General features: G+C 38.8%; 1 protein-coding gene across 6 annotated transcripts in view; it reads left to right on the forward strand.

The window, feature by feature from the left end:
* Positions 1 to 17,933, forward strand: part of TENM3 (teneurin transmembrane protein 3) — a 608,889-nt gene that overhangs the window by 173,418 nt on the left and 417,538 nt on the right. For all 6 annotated transcript variants that reach the window (XM_057537184.1, XM_057537189.1, XM_057537185.1 and 3 more), the window contains exon 2: positions 1,454 to 1,760. In XM_057537184.1, coding sequence (XP_057393167.1) covers positions 1,529 to 1,760 — 232 coding nt within the window. In that variant the 5' untranslated portion in view covers positions 1,454 to 1,528. The remainder of the gene's footprint in view (positions 1 to 1,453; positions 1,761 to 17,933) is intronic.

Consider the following 17,933-nt stretch of genomic DNA (forward strand, 5'->3'; position numbering starts at 1 on the left):
CCTCAGAATGGGAGAAAATGTTTGCAACTGAAGCAACCGACAAAGGATTAATCTCCAGGATTTACAAGCAGCTCATGCAGCTCAATAACAAAAAAACAAACAACCCAATCCAAAAATGGGCAGAAGACCTAAATAGACATTTCTCCAAAGAAGATATACAGATTGCCAACAGACACATGAAAGGATGCTCAACATCACTAATCATTAGAGAAATGCAGATCAAAACTACAATGAGATATCATCTCACACCGGTCAGAATGGCCATCATCAAAAAATCTACAAACAATAAATGCTGGAGAGGGTGTGGAGAAAAGGGAACCCTCTTGCACTGTTGGTGGGAATGTAAATTGATACAGCCACTATGGAGAACAGTATGGAGGTTCCTTTAAAAACTAAAAATAGAACTACCATACGACCCAGCAATCCCACTACTGGGCACATACCCTGAGAAAACCATAGTTCAAAAAGAGTCATGTACCAAAATGTTCATTGCAGCTCTATTTACAATAGCCAGGATGTGGAAGCAACCTAAGTGTCCATAAACAGATGAATGGATAAAGAAGACGTGGCACATATATACAATGGAATATTACTCAGCCATAAAAAGAAATGAAATGGAGGTATTTGTAGTGAGGTGGATGGACCTAGAGTCTGTCATACAGAGTGAAGTAAGTCAGAAAGAGAAAAACAAATACCGTATGCTAACACATATATATGGACTCTAAGGAAAAAAAAAAAAAGGCCATGAAGAACCTAGTGGCAAGACGGGAATAAAGACACAGACCTACTAGAGAATGGACTTGAGGACACAAGGAGGGGGAAGGGTAAGCTGGGATGAAGTGAGAGAGTGGCATGGACAGATATATACACTACCAAATATAAAATAGATAGCTAGTGGGAAGCAGCCGCATAGCACAGGGAGATCAGCTCAGTGCTTTGTGACCACCTAGAGGGGTGGGATAGGGAGGGTGGGAGGGAGGGAGATGCAAGAGGGAAGAGATATGGGAACATATGTATATGTATAACTGATTCACTTTGTTATAAAGCAGAAACTAACACACCATTGTAAAGCAATTATACTTCAATAAAGATGTTTTTAAAAAAAAAAAGTAAAAAATAAAAAAAATTTAAAAATTAAAAAAATTAAAAACTCACTATATAAAAAAAAAAAAATGTGTGGTTGAGCTTAATTTTTTTTTTGTACTAATGTGAAAAATCAGATCTAGCAGCTTAAACGAGCACCCGTAACTCTCATTACCAGAACGTGTCCCTCACCTCCTGATAATGCAGGACATTTTACACGGATTTCACGAATTGTCATTTCTTGTGGAAAGCAAGTTTCCTCAATAAGCAATAATACCCTTACTTTCCACCATTCTCCAGATTGAGAAGGATGTGGTCAGTCTGTAGGTGAATGTGATGCTGACGTCATGCAAACCTTTTATCTCCACAGACAGGCCAATGAGAATGGAACCCTGAGCACACTTCGTCACAGCCGGGGCTGACGTGCACCCAGAAGGAATGAAGCATGGATGTGAAGGAACGTAGGCCTTACTGCTCCCTGACCAAGAACAGGCGGGAGAAGGAACGGCGCTACACTAATTCCTCAGCAGACAATGAGGAGTGCCGGGTTCCCACCCAGAAGTCTTACAGTTCCAGTGAAACCCTGAAAGCTTTTGATCACGATTCCTCACGGCTGCTTTATGGAAACAGAGTGAAGGATTTGGTTCACAGAGAAGCAGATGAGTTCACCAGACAAGGTAGGTCATTGTTCTAGTAAAACGAAGCATGCTCAGCTCGTGCTAACGTGCAGGTGTCATTTTTTTCCCTTCGAGGTGATATGATTATGTCTTAGATTGATGTCCTATCCTCTGATTTAGACTTTGAGGTATTAGATGACCCCATAGTATTCCAGATTAGAGGTCGAAAGCCACCTATGGACACACGGACGCAGATGCAGGTATGGACCCACGTAGAGAATCATCCCACACCCCGCATTTTATATGAGAGGTTGCGATTCTGCGTGTGGTCAAAGTGTTGGTGCATAAACTTGAAACCCAGGTCTCCAGGGCTCCCTGCCAGGCTCAGGAAGGTGCACACACACACTGTTTCTGTAGTTAGAACTGGTGTGCGGAGTACAGAACTGTTGGTGAGGAAACTCGTCTTTCCCTCCTAAGAAAGTAAGAATTCTTCCTCTAGATCATCTCATGATCCATCTGGCCCAGCTGTTTGTGTCTGTTTATAGAAGAGCCTGCGTCACAGGGGTTCCATTTTCTCTCTCGAAGGCAATCTGGGACATATAAGATTAGACCCTAAAACATCCTCGTTTCCCATAATGTAGTCCATTATGGTCTGGTCATGCACACGTGTTTGTTGAACATTTTTACACTCTGTTTTCTGCCTGCGTGTTCTACCAGTGGAATAGTGACTTCTGTAACTTGACTTCACAGTCCTAACCCTACTGATTTCCATGCTTTAAAGCAGTAGCTTCTTTAAAATTAGGCATACATAGGGATATTTTGTTTCTTCTAACACAGTCTTGAGATGTGGGCAACATTACCACTAATAAAAATAAAATCCTCTTACAATCCTCTAGTTTATTTACCTAGAACTTAGCATCCCTTGGCTAATTTTATCAAGAAACAAGGAAAAAATAAATTAAACTTCAAAAATAAAGAATATATTCATTCTTTTCCAGTCACCTTACAGACAGTGTGACGAACAGTTTGATACTGAGTAGGAACAAATTTAAGAAAAAGTAACAAAGCTATAAATGATTCCCAAGTTTGAAACTTTTCCATGGTTCTTTTCTTCTCTGCGTTGTGGAAAGAGCCATCCTCAATAGAGTGAAATAGCGTTCCCTCACCTAAAGCAGTTTACGTCAAGAAGACTCATTTGATTTGCCAGAGAGAGATTGTTTTCCCCACGAAAGCATGCCTTGCTAATTACAGGTATCAAATTATATGAAAGAGGAAAAACTTGCTTAACATTTCAAATCCAGTTTTTAAGGGAAATGCAGCACAGATATTTGAGATAGGTGCTCTCGCTAAATTAAGGGACTTGAGTTCCTTGTGCCATGTGTGATCATTCTAAACCCGGCTTCTTCTTTCATAATCTCTACACAGTGAACAGAGATTATCAGAGTACATTTTTCACCAGTTTCAAAAATAGCAGGTACTGTAGAGATGCAGGCAATCTGAACCCGGTGTGAAGTCTCACCTTTTGTAACAGAAATAACTTCTTCGTGCCCTATTGGCAAAGAACAACCTACATTGTGGAATACCGTGAGAGGGGAAAAAGCAGCACATGCGGCGTGATGCCCCGAGGAAGCGCATCTCCGCCCCAAGCGAGCGTTTCGTTTAGGCGGAGAGGATGGTGCTTACTTAACGGGTTAGAAATAGCGAGCTGAAATTTCCCCCTCCCAGGCAGCGTGTATCCAGGGCAGACTGTGGCTGATGGCTGGGCGAGACCATCTGTGGAAACCCGGGAGCCAGAGTCTCAGGGGACCAGACCTCCCTGTCCCCCAGCTCCTTGCCAGCCAAGGCGTAGAGAGCGATCGGGGCAGCGGGAAGAGGCGGAGAGCACGGCAGCCGACAGGGGCCTGCTGTCCGGGGCGGCCACGTGGAGGGGCGAGGAGAGGTTTCAGGGCGGAGGTGCAGGGAGAAGCAGAAGTGCAGCGTGCGGAGCTGCCTCCACTCACTTGGCGTGTTCATAAATCAGATCGTGTTGAGAACATAAATGGAGCGCACTGCTCTTGATGGCTGAGGCGTGCTGATTCCTCACCTCGTTCCAGTCAATGTGCCAGGAGTTACGTGCGCCGTCACTGAACTCTCACAGCACCGCGGGATGGAGGGCCCAGGGGCATCGTCCTGTCACTGGTTGAGACCGTCAAGATTGGAGGCCAGCGAGGGCCGTGCTGGGACTTGAACCCAGGCCCGTCTGCCCCCAGCGCTCAGGCTTCCAACCTCTGCGCAGTTGCCAAAGCAGAAAACAGGCAATTCAGTGTCAACCTTGCCCTTTGGTTTCTTGGAGTCAGTCTTAGCCAATTTTGATGGTACCGATCGAGAGAGATGAGGAGACTGGACACATATTTAGGAAATAAAATGGGCGTGATTTTGTGATTGGGTGGATGAGGATGGGGAAGAGGGAAGCATTGCAAATGCTTTTTCTTTCCTCTGGTTTGATGTGGGGAATCTTTGTAGCAGGAGCGGTAGATGAGGTGAGAAAGGAATAAGGAAAAGTCTGCTATCAGATGATGTGTTTCCCAAGCAAGCATAATGAACAATCCTCCCAGCCTTTCATTTTCTTTGAACCTGACAAATGTCAATTTTTCCTCCCTGACTATTATGCTGTGGTATTAATTATTTAATTGACAAAATGTGCTTCCTGCCACAGCTCTTGACATCATACACATAATAAAAATGAAAGATTAAAAATATTAATAGTAGCCAAAGACCGTTGAAACTCTTCCAAAGAATCATGCTAATTGAGCTTGTCCGTGGAGTTTCAAAACGCCTTGCCAGTCCAAATCCACTTCTTCTTTGAATGACACAGGAAAATGCAGCTTCAGCTGGAGGAAGGGATAAGTAGAGATGCCTGTTAATGCAATTACATGGAGAATTCAAATCTAGAAATACAATGATTTTAGTCAACTATAAAAAAAAAGAAATGTAATATTTTTATTTTTATCGACCAGTTTTATGGCCTATTATCAAACTTAATTTTAATCATTTTTTATGGCTTTACTGACTGGCAGGTGACCATTGTTAATTACGTGTTATATTTAGATACTGTAAAGCTAAGGATGATTTCCTTTTCACAGTAATGTGTCATTTGACTGGTTCTCACACAGATCTCTTTCTCTCCTTTTAAATCTCTCCATGTGGTTTACTGGGTGGTGGGAATAGTTGTCCTTTTAGCAGCTGTGGAGCTCTCTGTAGGTGTGATGGGGTTGGCTAATAGTGGCTTCTTTGGCATTCTTGGATACTATTTTCTTTGATTCATCTTTGAAGGGAATTTATCCTGTCAGATCTGAGACACATTTCTTATGAAACAGCTGCATAATATCATCCCACAGTTTTTAGAGAAGTGATAAAATAAAAGATCTTTTCTTCTCAGCACTATGTACGTTGCCTGTAATGTCCTTGACCAAATGAGAAAGCTCATCAACTCCAATGAGGAATGTTGGCCATGAAGGTGAATTTTGAATTGAGGTGATATCTGGAAATGGGAACACTTTTTTTCCACAGAACCCTAGCCCTGGGGAAAAAAGGAAAAACACCTCTGAGACAGTCTTAACCCAAAGTGTTTACCCGTTAGTCAGTCATCAGTGTTGTGGTTGTGAATTTCAGAATTTTAAAATGAAAAGCCTACCATTTATTCTTCATTTATAGAATGTCAGGGGAGGAAGGTTATCTGTTTTTAAATTTGAAAAGCAGACAGCATTATGTCTGTGTTTGTACACACCTGAAATCAAAATAGATAATAAATTTACAAAGTAGGAAAGGGAAGGAGGAAGGCAGCTGGACAAAGACCCTCACTGATTTCTGAGCGGGGCTCCCTGACCACTTGCTTCTGGTCCCAGAAACTCTCCTCTTTCCTCTCCACTGCTTTGGGATTTGCCTTCTCTTCCTGCTCGTCATCCTCGGGAGTGCTCAGCAACCCCCAGCTCCCGCAGACGTGACTTCCAACCTCATGATCTTGCTGGTCCAAGGCCAGTCCAAGTAGAGCTGGTGGGAAAGTAGATCCCACAAGCCCTGAAGCCTCCTGCTGCACCTCCTTGGTGGGCTGTGTCCTGAGTCCCAGACCATCTTTTATACAACATTCCAGGTGCTAGACCTTTCCCTTACCTTTTGTTGTGAAAGAAAAGGACATTAGAGGCGCGGTCTGAGTTTTTCTGTAAACATGTATCCAGGATTCTGGTATAAGGGTGGCTCGAGTGATGCTTCATTTACCCATCTCCCAGCCAGTCTTTACCTCTCCTGAGCTGAGCAGTGATACGGGTGCAAATGAGGTCTAGACCCCTCTTAGGGTCCTGATGGGCAAAGCCGGTGCAGGTGCTTTTGTTCTTGGGCCAGATGAAAGCTCGAAGTGGGGTGAAGCCCTAGCGTGAGGATGAGAGAGAATGCTGTGATTTCACGCTGCTGGAGAGATGCCCACCGGCCTCTCCCACGCTCCTCCCTGGAGCGAACGTCGTGCTGCAGGGGCAGCTGTCTTCCTTGGTCCCTCAGGAGCTGAGGGAGCCTAAACGGATGCCTTTTCTCCACTCCGATAGTGTGAGAGCGCCAGCCCTGGAACCCAGGGAGTAGAAAGGCTTGTCCCTAGCGACTAAGGGGACTTGTCACTGCTTCCAAGGCAGCCCCCAGGAAAGCAGCGACAAGCTTAACGGCGCTCAGCATGCAGGAAGTGAGGTAGGAAAGAAAACAGACAAATCAGGAAGCTCCGAATGCAAATGAGCCATGGTGAAGAGAAGGAAAACCCAAACCAAAACGAAAGATTGTAATAAGAGCACTCTGAGACATCTAAGTACAAAAAACAAACACAGCACAGCAGCAAAACCAGCGGTAACAGCCAAATGCTAAGGTGGGGAAAGCCACAATTTACAAACCAAAAACATATTATAGATATGTTGAAGAAGAAAGGGTGGTCATTGTTGAAATCCAAATGACTGGTTTTGAAGACCAAGTAGAAGAAATGACTCAGAAGACAAAGTTCCAGGTAAAATTAAGAAAACACACACACACACACACACACACACACACACACACCTTAGCACATCCTAGAGAAATTCTTTAACTTTGTGGATTAAAGATATTTTACAAGATTCTAGAGAAAGAAAAACAAGTTACTCTTCTTGTGACTTACAAAAGAAACAAATATAAAACTAATGAATTTCTCATCATCAGCAGTGAAAGCTAGAGGACAACAGAATAACATCTACCACAAGGAAAAGACTACAACCCAGGGGTTCTATATGCAGAGAAGAGATCATCCATCTCTCAGAGTAAATGCAAGATATTTAGGGACGTGCAGAGATGCAGAGACTGTATCACCAATGTGCACCATCTGAAGTATTCAAGAAGTGATACCAACTGAATCAGAGTCACTACCTGTGAAATGAAAGGAAAACGTGGTGAACCACCCACCGTGCAGTATATATGCGGTCGAATCCCAAGTGATGATAGAGCGAGTGGAGATGTGCAAGAACCACTACAAGGGAAACCCTAAGAAAAGACTAGAAGTAAAACTCCTTCCCTATCAGCAAAATCCAATAGTTGGGAGAAGCTGGTAGGGAAATTAAAAGTGTTCCAAAAATCTCATCTGAAGAAAGAGGGGAGAAACAGTTATAGAATAGAGCTTTAGTGGAGGGGAATAATTGCTATCTTGCATTCATGTAGTAGTGAAAAATGTGTATTTGAATATGAATGTCAGGGAAGGGAAGGTAATCATTAGTGAAATGAAGAAAGCACAACAGACCTACCTAATTAGCAGGGGGGGAAAGGAATGAATAGCGATCTGATCAATTTAGCAAAAAACAGCTCCAAGGAAAAAGAGGAAACAGGTAAAATCATGAATAACCATAAAACAAGATGGAAGGCGTGAACTCTACTGTGTGACATATTACATGAAATAGAAATGAACTGAATTTTGACACAAACAGAAACTAACCAGCTGATTTATAAACGTTATTGGTATTTATAAGAAACAGACTTAAAATGGTAAAAAGTGGTTGAGAATAAAGAGATGGATATAAAGAGATATCAGGTGAATACAAACAAAAAGTAGGATTGGCAGTATTAATATTAGGAAAGGTGGAACTTACAATTAAAAACACTAAACAGGGTAAAGAGGACCATTAAGTAAAATGGTAAGAGACAACAGGATGAATACTCTTAAAATGCATACATTAAACAACGTAGTAGCTAAATTTACAAAGCAAAAGCTTTTAGGGAAAAAATGTTGTTAAAACACATTTATTGTGGGATATTATGGTTCACCTCCTTCAGAAACAGATCTAAAAAGACCAACAAAAACGAACATACTATATATATTAAGAAATAAGTAAAATATCAGAAAAAAGAAACCAAAGGAAAATAGGAAGAAGTAGATCATCATGATAAACTTAAATTAAAAACAAACAGAAAGTTGATTCTTTAAAAAGTCTAAGAAACCAGAAAGCCCCTGATGGTCCCGATTAAAGAATAATGAGAACGAACATAAGGCGAGATCCTGAAGACGTCATAACAATGAAAAGGAACTGCTCCAAACAACACACTTTTTAAATCTATAGGGAAATTGATTTTTTCATAGTAAAATATGATCAACCCCAAATTATTTCAAAACGTGGAGAAAAGTCATCAGAATCAGTTACCGCAAAAGAGATTACAAAGGTGATTAAAAGGGGCACCATTAAAAAGTACCAGATAGTTTGCTAGGTAAATCTTGCATAACCTTCAAAGTACAGCTAAGTCCTTAGTTCAAAAAGCTATTCAACACCAAAAAAAAAAAAAAGAAAAGAAAAGAAAAGAAAAAGATGGAAAGCACTAAAATTCATATTGTGAGGTTGACATAACCTTAACAGCAAAACTTGATTAACATAGTACAAAAAAGAAACTATCTAGACCAAAATTTCTTCTCAATATATATGTAATAAAAATTCTAAATAACTATTTGTATATAGGAATCTAGCAATGTATAAAAAGGATAACAGTCTGGACCAGATTAATAACTAAGTGGTTACTAATCCTTGGTGATGATGCAAGGATTTTTCAATGCTGGGAAATCTATTAACATAATTAGATTAATAAATCAACGTAGAAAAGCATGATCTTATCACTAGATGATGAAAAGGTTTGGGATGAAATTTTAAACCCATCCCTTATTAAAATAAAACTCACTAAGTAAACAAGAAGGAAAAAAACAAATATGTTAGTCGTGTAAGATGATCAATCAAAAAAATTAAACAGCATTCTCAAGGGTAAGATTCTAGGACCATTTCAGATAAAATCAGTAACACAAAAAAGGCTCACCTACCCTCACAATTACTATGCAAAATTGTGTAGACATTTTAGCAGTTGTAGTAAGAGAAGAAAATGAAACAATTGATATATATTTTGGAAAACGTTAAAATTAGCACTTTTGCTAAATATGTGATTGATTTTGTACATACAAAAAACCATGTGAAATAAAAAACACTAGAAAAATTTTTTTAAAGTCTGAAGCAAATTGGTACTTGGGTAAATGCAAGATAAATATATGGACATCACTGGTAGTATATATGGCATAATAGTTAAGAGTATATATTCTGGATGCAGCTGATATGTGTTTGAGACCCACATCTGCCATTCATTAACCAAGCGGCAAGTTACCCAATTTTGGCCAAGTAACTTGCTTGAACAAATTACTTAATTTCTCTGTGCTTCAGTTTCCTTCTATGTACATTGTGCTTTAGCTTTCAACCTATAGTTTGTTGAGAATGAAATGAGTTAATATATATAAACTGCTTAGAATAATACCTGATGCATGTTATATACCATTAAGTACTTATTAAACAATAATTGGCTAAATTTGGCAGTCAAAAAAAAATATCCTACCACCATGGCAACAAACACTATAAAGTTCTCTGGAATAAATTTTAACAAGAGTGGTATAGGACCTAATATGAAGAGATCTGTAAATATTATTGTGAGACAGAAAACAGATCTGAATAACTGGAAAGACAGTCAATGTTTTCGGATGGGAAGACAGATATAAAAATATCAATTCTATGAAAATAAATGCATAGAAGTCAAGGCTTATGTTTAATTGGAGAAAGTGATCTGAAAATTAATGTGGAAGAATAAATGTCAAAAATATATTCAAAAGTGAGGATAAAATGGCCTTACCATGTATATTTTAAAATACTATAAAGCCACGTAATCACGTCTATAAGATATTGGCGTAAATAAAGACAAGTTGATCAGTGGAGTCGGCTAAAATTTCAGCAATAGATCCTAGCATACAGGGAAATTTAGCATAAAACAAAAAATGGTTTTTCTATTCATTGGGATTTGATAAATGGTGCTGGTACAACTGGTTATCCATCTGGAAGAATATAAAATTGGACCCATATCTTTCAGCATATTCAAAAATAAATTAAGGTGGATTAAAGACAAATGTAAAAAATAAAGCAATAAGAATTCTAGAAGTTAATTTGAGACTGAGTAAAGTAGCAATGACTTGATCCATGAGTAGCAGAAAGCTCCAAAAACAATGGTTTAAACACCTAACAGAATTATTTTCTTACAAAACAAGAAGTCCAGAGGCAGACCGTTCAGGGTTCAAAGATGCCATCAAGGCCCCAGGTACCTTCTATCTTTTTTGGCTCAGTCATCTGTACCATGTGGCCTTTGTCCCATGGATCCCCAGATGTTTGCTGCATTTTCATATTCCTGTTGAAATAGAACCAAAGCAAAAGTGAGAAGGGTTCCTCTCCATTGGACTGTTTCTTTTTACTTCCCAGAGACGTCTTCTCGCATCTCTTTTTTTCAGAACTGTTATACTTGGCTACGCTTAGCTGCACGAGAAGAGGGAGCATTTACTATTTTTGCTTTCCAGCTTTTATAGCAGAGGAAGGCAAGGAAAAAGTGGTTGTGAATCTACACAGCCTGCCCCAGGGACTGTATGTACATCCCAAGAATAGAGGAGACCATTCTAATTGAAATAAAAAAACCAGAAGAGAAGCCTTATATGATTATTTTCTACTTAAAATCTTTTATATAAAATATAAATAATAATAAGCATACCATGAGCAAAATTATTTTGTTGGGAAATATGTTTGTAATCCATGTGACAGATAAAAGATACACACACACACACACACACACACATAAAATAAAGTAAGAGTGACTTTTACAAATTGAAAACAGAAAGACAACCCAATGGGAAATAGCTTCAATTCACAGAAGAGCAAATTCAAGTGGTCAGGGAACACATGAAAAGGTCTTGAGTTTTCCTATTAGTCTGAGAAAAGCAGTAGCTCATCCGAGCCCTGCATCCCCCCTGCACAGCTCGTGTCCTGGCATCCCTCACAGAGCATTTGTGAACCAGGTGACCACCAGTGATTTGCTGAGGAAGTTCCTCCCAGCTTGGTAAGCAGAAAATGAATGGGAGACACAACCATAGTGACAGGTGTTCCTGTTTGGAATTCTGAACGCATTTTTTTCAAACAGACAGGCTTATACATTGAAGTCACACACTAGAGTGTTCTTCCATCCAGATGACTTAATACACTTGCGTGTTCCATCTGGCCTTCCTCCATGTTGTTTTCATTGAAAAATATATAGTGGTCCATTATCAACTTCTAAACGCAATACATTGATTCCTAAAGCAAGGACTTGCTGTACAACTATGAAGTTTTGGCTTAGGAAGAAGCCAAAAAAAAAAAAGACCAGCTTGTTGAATTGCGTTGCACAAAACTTGACTCAAAAACTCTTAAAAGTATTGAAATAAACACAACAAAATCCATTCGCAGAATTACAAAAAAAAGAAAAAAAGAAAGAGAAAGGAAAGAAAAAACAGTAAAATATTCACAGAGGTTGTATTTGGAGAGTGGGGCTATGAGGGAAAACCTGCCGGTCTAAATCATCAAAGGTCAAAGGCAAAAATAATCCCTGTCTTGGAACCATAGGAGTGGGGAGGAAAAGTACCTTTCCAGACAGGCAGATACCGTTGTTAACGTTCACACTGTCCTGATGGTTGGTTTTCAATTCAGGATGAATTCCAGGCACAGGAGGAGCGTGGCACAGGCTTTCTGATTTACTTTAGGGATGAAATATAAACCAGAAGTTCCTGGTACTAAAGGAAACTTTAACCCTTGTGACCCATACTTTTACCAAGGTCTATTCTCTTCCTTTTCCTCCTCCTTGGACTCATGATACTGTTGTTCTCAGCGTTGCTTCATGGTTCATTGTACTACCTTCTTTATGCCTCTGCATAAACTTACGGTTGGGAGATATCTGAGATCCTCTAAGTCCATTTTATAGATGAGGAAAACTGAGACCGAGACTTGTGAAAATGCTCACTCAGTCAACAGCTGGTGAGTTCCAGAGCCAGAAATAAACAGAGTCTGATCCTATTATTTTCCTACTCTTTCACCTTCCTAATTTCTAAGAAAAAACCAAGCCCTTTTAAGAAAACCACAGAAAAAGCTAACCATGTTCTTGAAAATGCTTGCAACCTTGAAGTAAGCATAGATAGCTTAGGTCATAAAAAGGACAAAACATAAAAGAAAAAGAAAGTTGATAAATTGGACTTCATCAAAATTAGAACTTCTACTTATCAGAAAATACCTTTAAGAAAATGAAACGGCAAGCCGCAGTGTAAGAGAAAATTATATATATATATATATATATGTATACATACACATACACACATATATATGACAGTATATATATTTGTTCACATGCATGCATATATACCCATATATACATATATGTCATATATATGACAAAGGACTTATATCCAGACTATATAAAGAGCTCCTATAAATCAATAATAAAAAGATTAACAGTGCAATTTAAAAATGGACAAAATCCTTAGAAACTACATGGAAAATACACAAATGTCTAATGAGTACCTGAAAAAGTGCTCAACATCATTAGCCATCAGGGAACTGAAAATTAAAACTACAATGAAATTTTACCACTCACCCACTGGAATGGCTAAAGTAAAAAGATCCACAGCACCAAATATCTGTGAGGATGTGGAACAACTGAACTCTCATACATTGCTGATGGGAGTGTAAAATGTAGAATGGCAAGATTTTCAGAAACTGTTTGGCAATTTCTTATGTAACGTTAAAAAGAACATCTTCCTTTTGACTGAGCAATGCATATCCTAAGTATTTACATAAGACAAATGAAGTTTTATCTTCATAGCAGCTTTATTCATAATCAACCCAAACAGGAATCACCAAGTGAATGGATGTAACAAATTGTAGTTCCATTCATGCAATAGAACACCGCTTGGTAATACCAAAGATGAATTACTGATAAAGCAACCATGTGGAAGAACCTCAAAAACATTCCATTAAGTGAAAGGATCCAGAGTAGATACTGTGTGACTGTTTATATTCAGTTCAAGAACAGGCAAAACTTATCTATAATAAAAGAAGTCAGAACAGTAGTTGCCTATGATGACGGACATTGACTTCAGGGGATACGGGAACTTCGTGGGCGTGATGGAGATATGCCATGTTTCGTTTGGCTTCGTGGTGGAAACATATGTTAGAACTCACTGAAGTGTCCACTTAAGATTTGTGTACTCTACTGCATATAGAATTTACCTAAGCAGTAATAATTTTAAAAAACAAACCCCCAAACTAGGCAGGCTCAAACGAGTGTAGCTGAATATGGAAAGTTTGGGGTTTGCTTTCTCTTTTCATCCAGCTTCAGCCAAGATGACATTTCACTTGGTCCTGGGACAGTCACATTGTCTCCACTGAACCACAGACACAGTCCTTTTAGAAACCACGTCTGCTGCCAATGCACTACAGTGTTTTGCTGGATAAAGACATTCTGCCCATTAAGATAATAGCATCCCCCACCTTTCCAGGACGGTGCCGAGGGAGAGAAGGCAGACTTGGTGGCGCATAGTTGGGACCATGCCTTTCAAATATTTTCATCCATTTCCAAACAGAAAAAAAGGTCCATTTTTAACTCTTGGATATAGGTTACATTTTTTGGCAGTTTTAATGTTGGAATTCCCTAAAATGATAAATAATTTTTAAATCTTTCCACATATTGTGTGTTTCCAGATAGGTCAAAAGAGTTAAATTCATATTTCTGAGATGTAAATCATGAAAGATGTACGTATAATTTTAGAATATCACCAATAGCATTTGGCGGATGTAAAAATAATATTCATAACTCTGTTGATTAAGATACTAATTGTGTGTCTCTCTGTACCATTTTATCCTGTTTTGGAAGTGAAATGGAATATATCCATTTTTTTCTTACTCTTATTTTTATTTTATTTGTATTTTTTGCATTATGAAAATAGATTAAACATTCAGGCGTGTTGGAAACTGTGAAAGAGGAAAATTTGAGCCCCAAGAGCAAAATGCTTTTAATTTTAAAGACTGGGATTTCATTTAGTCTTGGATGCCATTATAGTGAATAATGGGAACTGATCCTAGACTTCAAAAGAAATATGACCATATGGTCTTACCATTCAGCACTTAATGCTGCTATGAATTTCCAGTTCTACCCCAACTTTTCATTTCCCCAGTGTTCCTCCTCACCTCTGTCATCTTACAAAAACGAAAGGAATCTGAAACCCTTTTTCATGTTTTCTGAAATACTTCCTGGTGCTAAGAAAACCTTTTCTTTGGGAGAACAGGGTTTCATAAAGAAAGACAAAAACCTGAAACAGACATCAGATCCCCTAGGCTAATTACTGCAACTCCAAAGTTTATTCCTTTTAAATATGAACTCTTTAAAATGATTCATTTAGAGATCAGAATGATTAATCCTTCTCAGTCACTATGAATGTCAGCAGCGGGATTAAAGGATTTAGATGGCCATGTTTACTCAGCTTTAAATTTCTGTACTTAAAGACACCAGTTAAAGAGCTGCAGTTTACCATCGTTTCATGTGAATGTTTTCCTCTTAGTTCCCTCCTTTAGCTCCCCTTCCTAACTGATTGTTGACTAATTTTGGCTGTTAAGTAGGTAAGTGCCTCTTTCAGACTTGGCAGCCAACCTGCTTTGTAGATTACCTGCCAGAAGGTGTGAGTAGATAGATGTAGCTTATAGCTCTCCTCTGGACACAGTAGGGGTAATCCTTGCCCCCTGCCTCGGCCTTGATTGGTCTGATGTCCTGCGCACCCGCTTGCTGCTAAACTTGTATCTGGTTCCTTGCCACGTTGCCCATTTTGGACCCACATTGTGAATCACTGTGGTGCCGCTTCGGTCACAATTATTAAACACCTGCTGCTTCACGCCAAACCACACGCATATTTATACCAATGCCTCCTGCAGTTTGATTATCAGATAGCAGCGGATACGTTGTAGGGTTGTAGGCATATTAGCATCCATCGCTGGGTCTTGGGTTGTTCTAAAGAGATAATGACTGGGTAAAAAATAAAAAGCAAATTCATTTTCAGAATGCTTTGGAGAAAAACCAAGTTTAAAGTTATTACTCTCCTTACAAATGGTTGCTAATGTCAGAATTGCACTCTTCTGTGGTTGGGTATCTAAATCCTTAATGGTACATGCTTAAGGAGATGCTTTTTCTTTATAAGTCAGCAGACTCACAACCTAATTTTTCTTGTTTGAGCCACCAAGCCTTCTCTTCAGTATCCATAAGTTTGTCCTCCCCTGGGGGCTTCATAAATCTTATCTTGAAGAAAATGCATATTCTCTGGGGCTGTTCATTCTAATCCTGCTTTCCCTGATTGCAAATGCACTTGGGGTTTTCCCTTCTCAGACTTCTCATCAAGTTCACCGTCAAGTCTCAACCACACACTTCCAGTGACAGGTACATACAGTTCACAGCTGAGTTCAGGATGAATGCGGAGGGTGTAACCTGCAATGGCTTCCATTAGACCCGTGGTTTGAGTAATAAATTGGATTGTAAATACGGTGTACAGTGGTCATTTCCTTTGTCCTCTAGAAATATTAGATATTAATTTATTATGAATAGGTACATCGAGAAGGCTGTTGAATACTGTTGATTATATTTATGTTTTATAGAGAGAGTAAAATGGGGTAGGGAAAGTTAAGGTATTTAGTGGGATTTTAAGTTAATTTTTAAAATGTAGTTTTGTGTAGGATCCTGTAAGTCAAGATTTATACCCTCACTGGAGCTTCTACTGCATGTTCAAGGGTGGGTATTCTGTTCAAAGAGTGACAAATTGAACGTAAGGAAGTTTGGAGTATCCCAGAAAATATGCATTAGGACTCAAAGGGAAAAAAATTCCATACGCTTGTTTTACTCTGTGATCTTCTTATCGTTTTACAGACACAGCAAAAAAGGGACCTCCAGATAAGATGGCGGTGACGCTAATTCCACCCGTATCCAATAAGAAATGTGTGTCCAGTTTGTAGTTTGGGGTATGCTCCGCCCTTGGAGGATGGTGCTTCCGTGTCTGAAAATATCTAATTCCATCCCAGCTGACAACAACCAAGGAAAACACTTAAAGACAGTTGCAGATTATTTTATTTCTGTGTATTACATTTATATCGATCCTTCTCTCCTCTTCCTATGCTCAGTTATGGGGCTTGTTACTATAGAAGAAATAGACGCTTATTCTCCTTTTAAAAAGTCCATATATGATGAAGGGAAAGGGAAGAATGACAAGAAAAACGTTGCTCCTGTATTTCTTACACAACTTCATTTCTTTACAATAAATGAGGAAGGAGTTTTAAAACCCAGCTTCTTCAAGGGAAGGTAGTAAACTAAATTTCTACTTATTGAATGGGAGCTATTAAACAGCAAATCAAGAGAATATATTTGTTTTCTTAAAAGAAGATAGACTTTCATCTTTCTTATGTTTTTAAATTAATGGAAATAATCATGCAAAGTAAAAATTCAGAACTCTAAAAGAGACAATTACTGATTTCCTTCACTTACATCTCCTTCTGTATGGTCCATCTTGACAGTTGTATGGCCCTCCTCACCTTTATTCATGCTCAAAACCATAGGCATTTATATAATCTGTTGGGTCTCTTTCTTAGTTTCCAAAAATGGGATCATACTCTACACACTACTTTGCAACTTGTATTTTTTTTTACTTAAAATATATATAATAGGCTTTCCTCCAGAACAGAAAACATAGTCCAAACCCACTGTTTCTGCTATCCACATAGTCTTTCATGCAAGGAATATATCACGTGTGTAACAGTTCCCTTTCTGGTAAACATTCCAGTTATTTTAATTTTTACAACCATGCCATAATAAAACATTATTTGTACATGTCTGTTTAAGTCCAGGTGATTTTATTTCTCTCGGATATAGTCTCAGAGGTAGACTTTCAGCACTAAAGAATATTTTAACTTTAACAGAAAAAATATTTTCAAAGACTAAAGCAGCATAATAGAAGGCAAAGAAAAAAATGATAAAGGAATAATGAAAGTGTGTAGCAGACCCACAGAATCAATTGCTTTTTAAGAGAACAATTCTTGGTTTCTGTACCAATGACTTTTAGCCCAACTCCTCGTTGCAAATTTACAATCTGGTATACACACTTGCAGTGTGGTATAAAAGAGAACCGACAGATAATAAGTGTTGTGAGGATGTACAGAAACTGGAACTCTCATACACTTGTGGTCGGAAAGTAAAGTGGTGCAGCCACTGTGGAAAACAGTCTGGCAGTTCCTCCAAAGGTTAAACATAGAGCTAATACAGCATGACCCAGCAATGCCTCTCATAGGTATATACACAAGAGAAATAAAAACATATGGTGTTCCATAGCAGCATTTTCATAATAGCCGAAAAGTGGAAACAACTCAAACGTCCATTAACTGATAAACAGATAAATAGAAGATGATGTGTCTATACAATGGAATATTATTCGGCCATAAAAAGAAGTGACTACTGGCATGTGCTACAATATGGATGAATCTTGAAAACACTATGTTAAGTGAAAAAAGCCAGTCGCAAAAGTCTACGTATTGTAGGACCCCTTTTCTTTGAAATAGAATAGACAGAATAGACAAATCTATAGTGAGAGAAAGTAGATTAGTGCTTGCCTAGGGCTAGAGGGGGTGGTGGGGTAAGAGGGGAAATGGGAGGTGACTGATAATTGGTACAAGGGTCATAAAAATGTTCTAAAATTGATTGTGGAGATAGTTGCACACCACTATGTGTATGCTAGAAACCATTGACTTGTACACTTTAAGTAGGTTCATTGTGTGGTTTGTGAGTTAATATCTCAATAAAGTAGTTTTGGAA

The sequence above is a fragment of the Balaenoptera acutorostrata genome, chromosome 21 (assembly GCF_949987535.1).
Source record: "Balaenoptera acutorostrata chromosome 21, mBalAcu1.1, whole genome shotgun sequence".
NCBI classification, from domain to species: Eukaryota; Metazoa; Chordata; class Mammalia; order Artiodactyla; family Balaenopteridae; genus Balaenoptera; species Balaenoptera acutorostrata.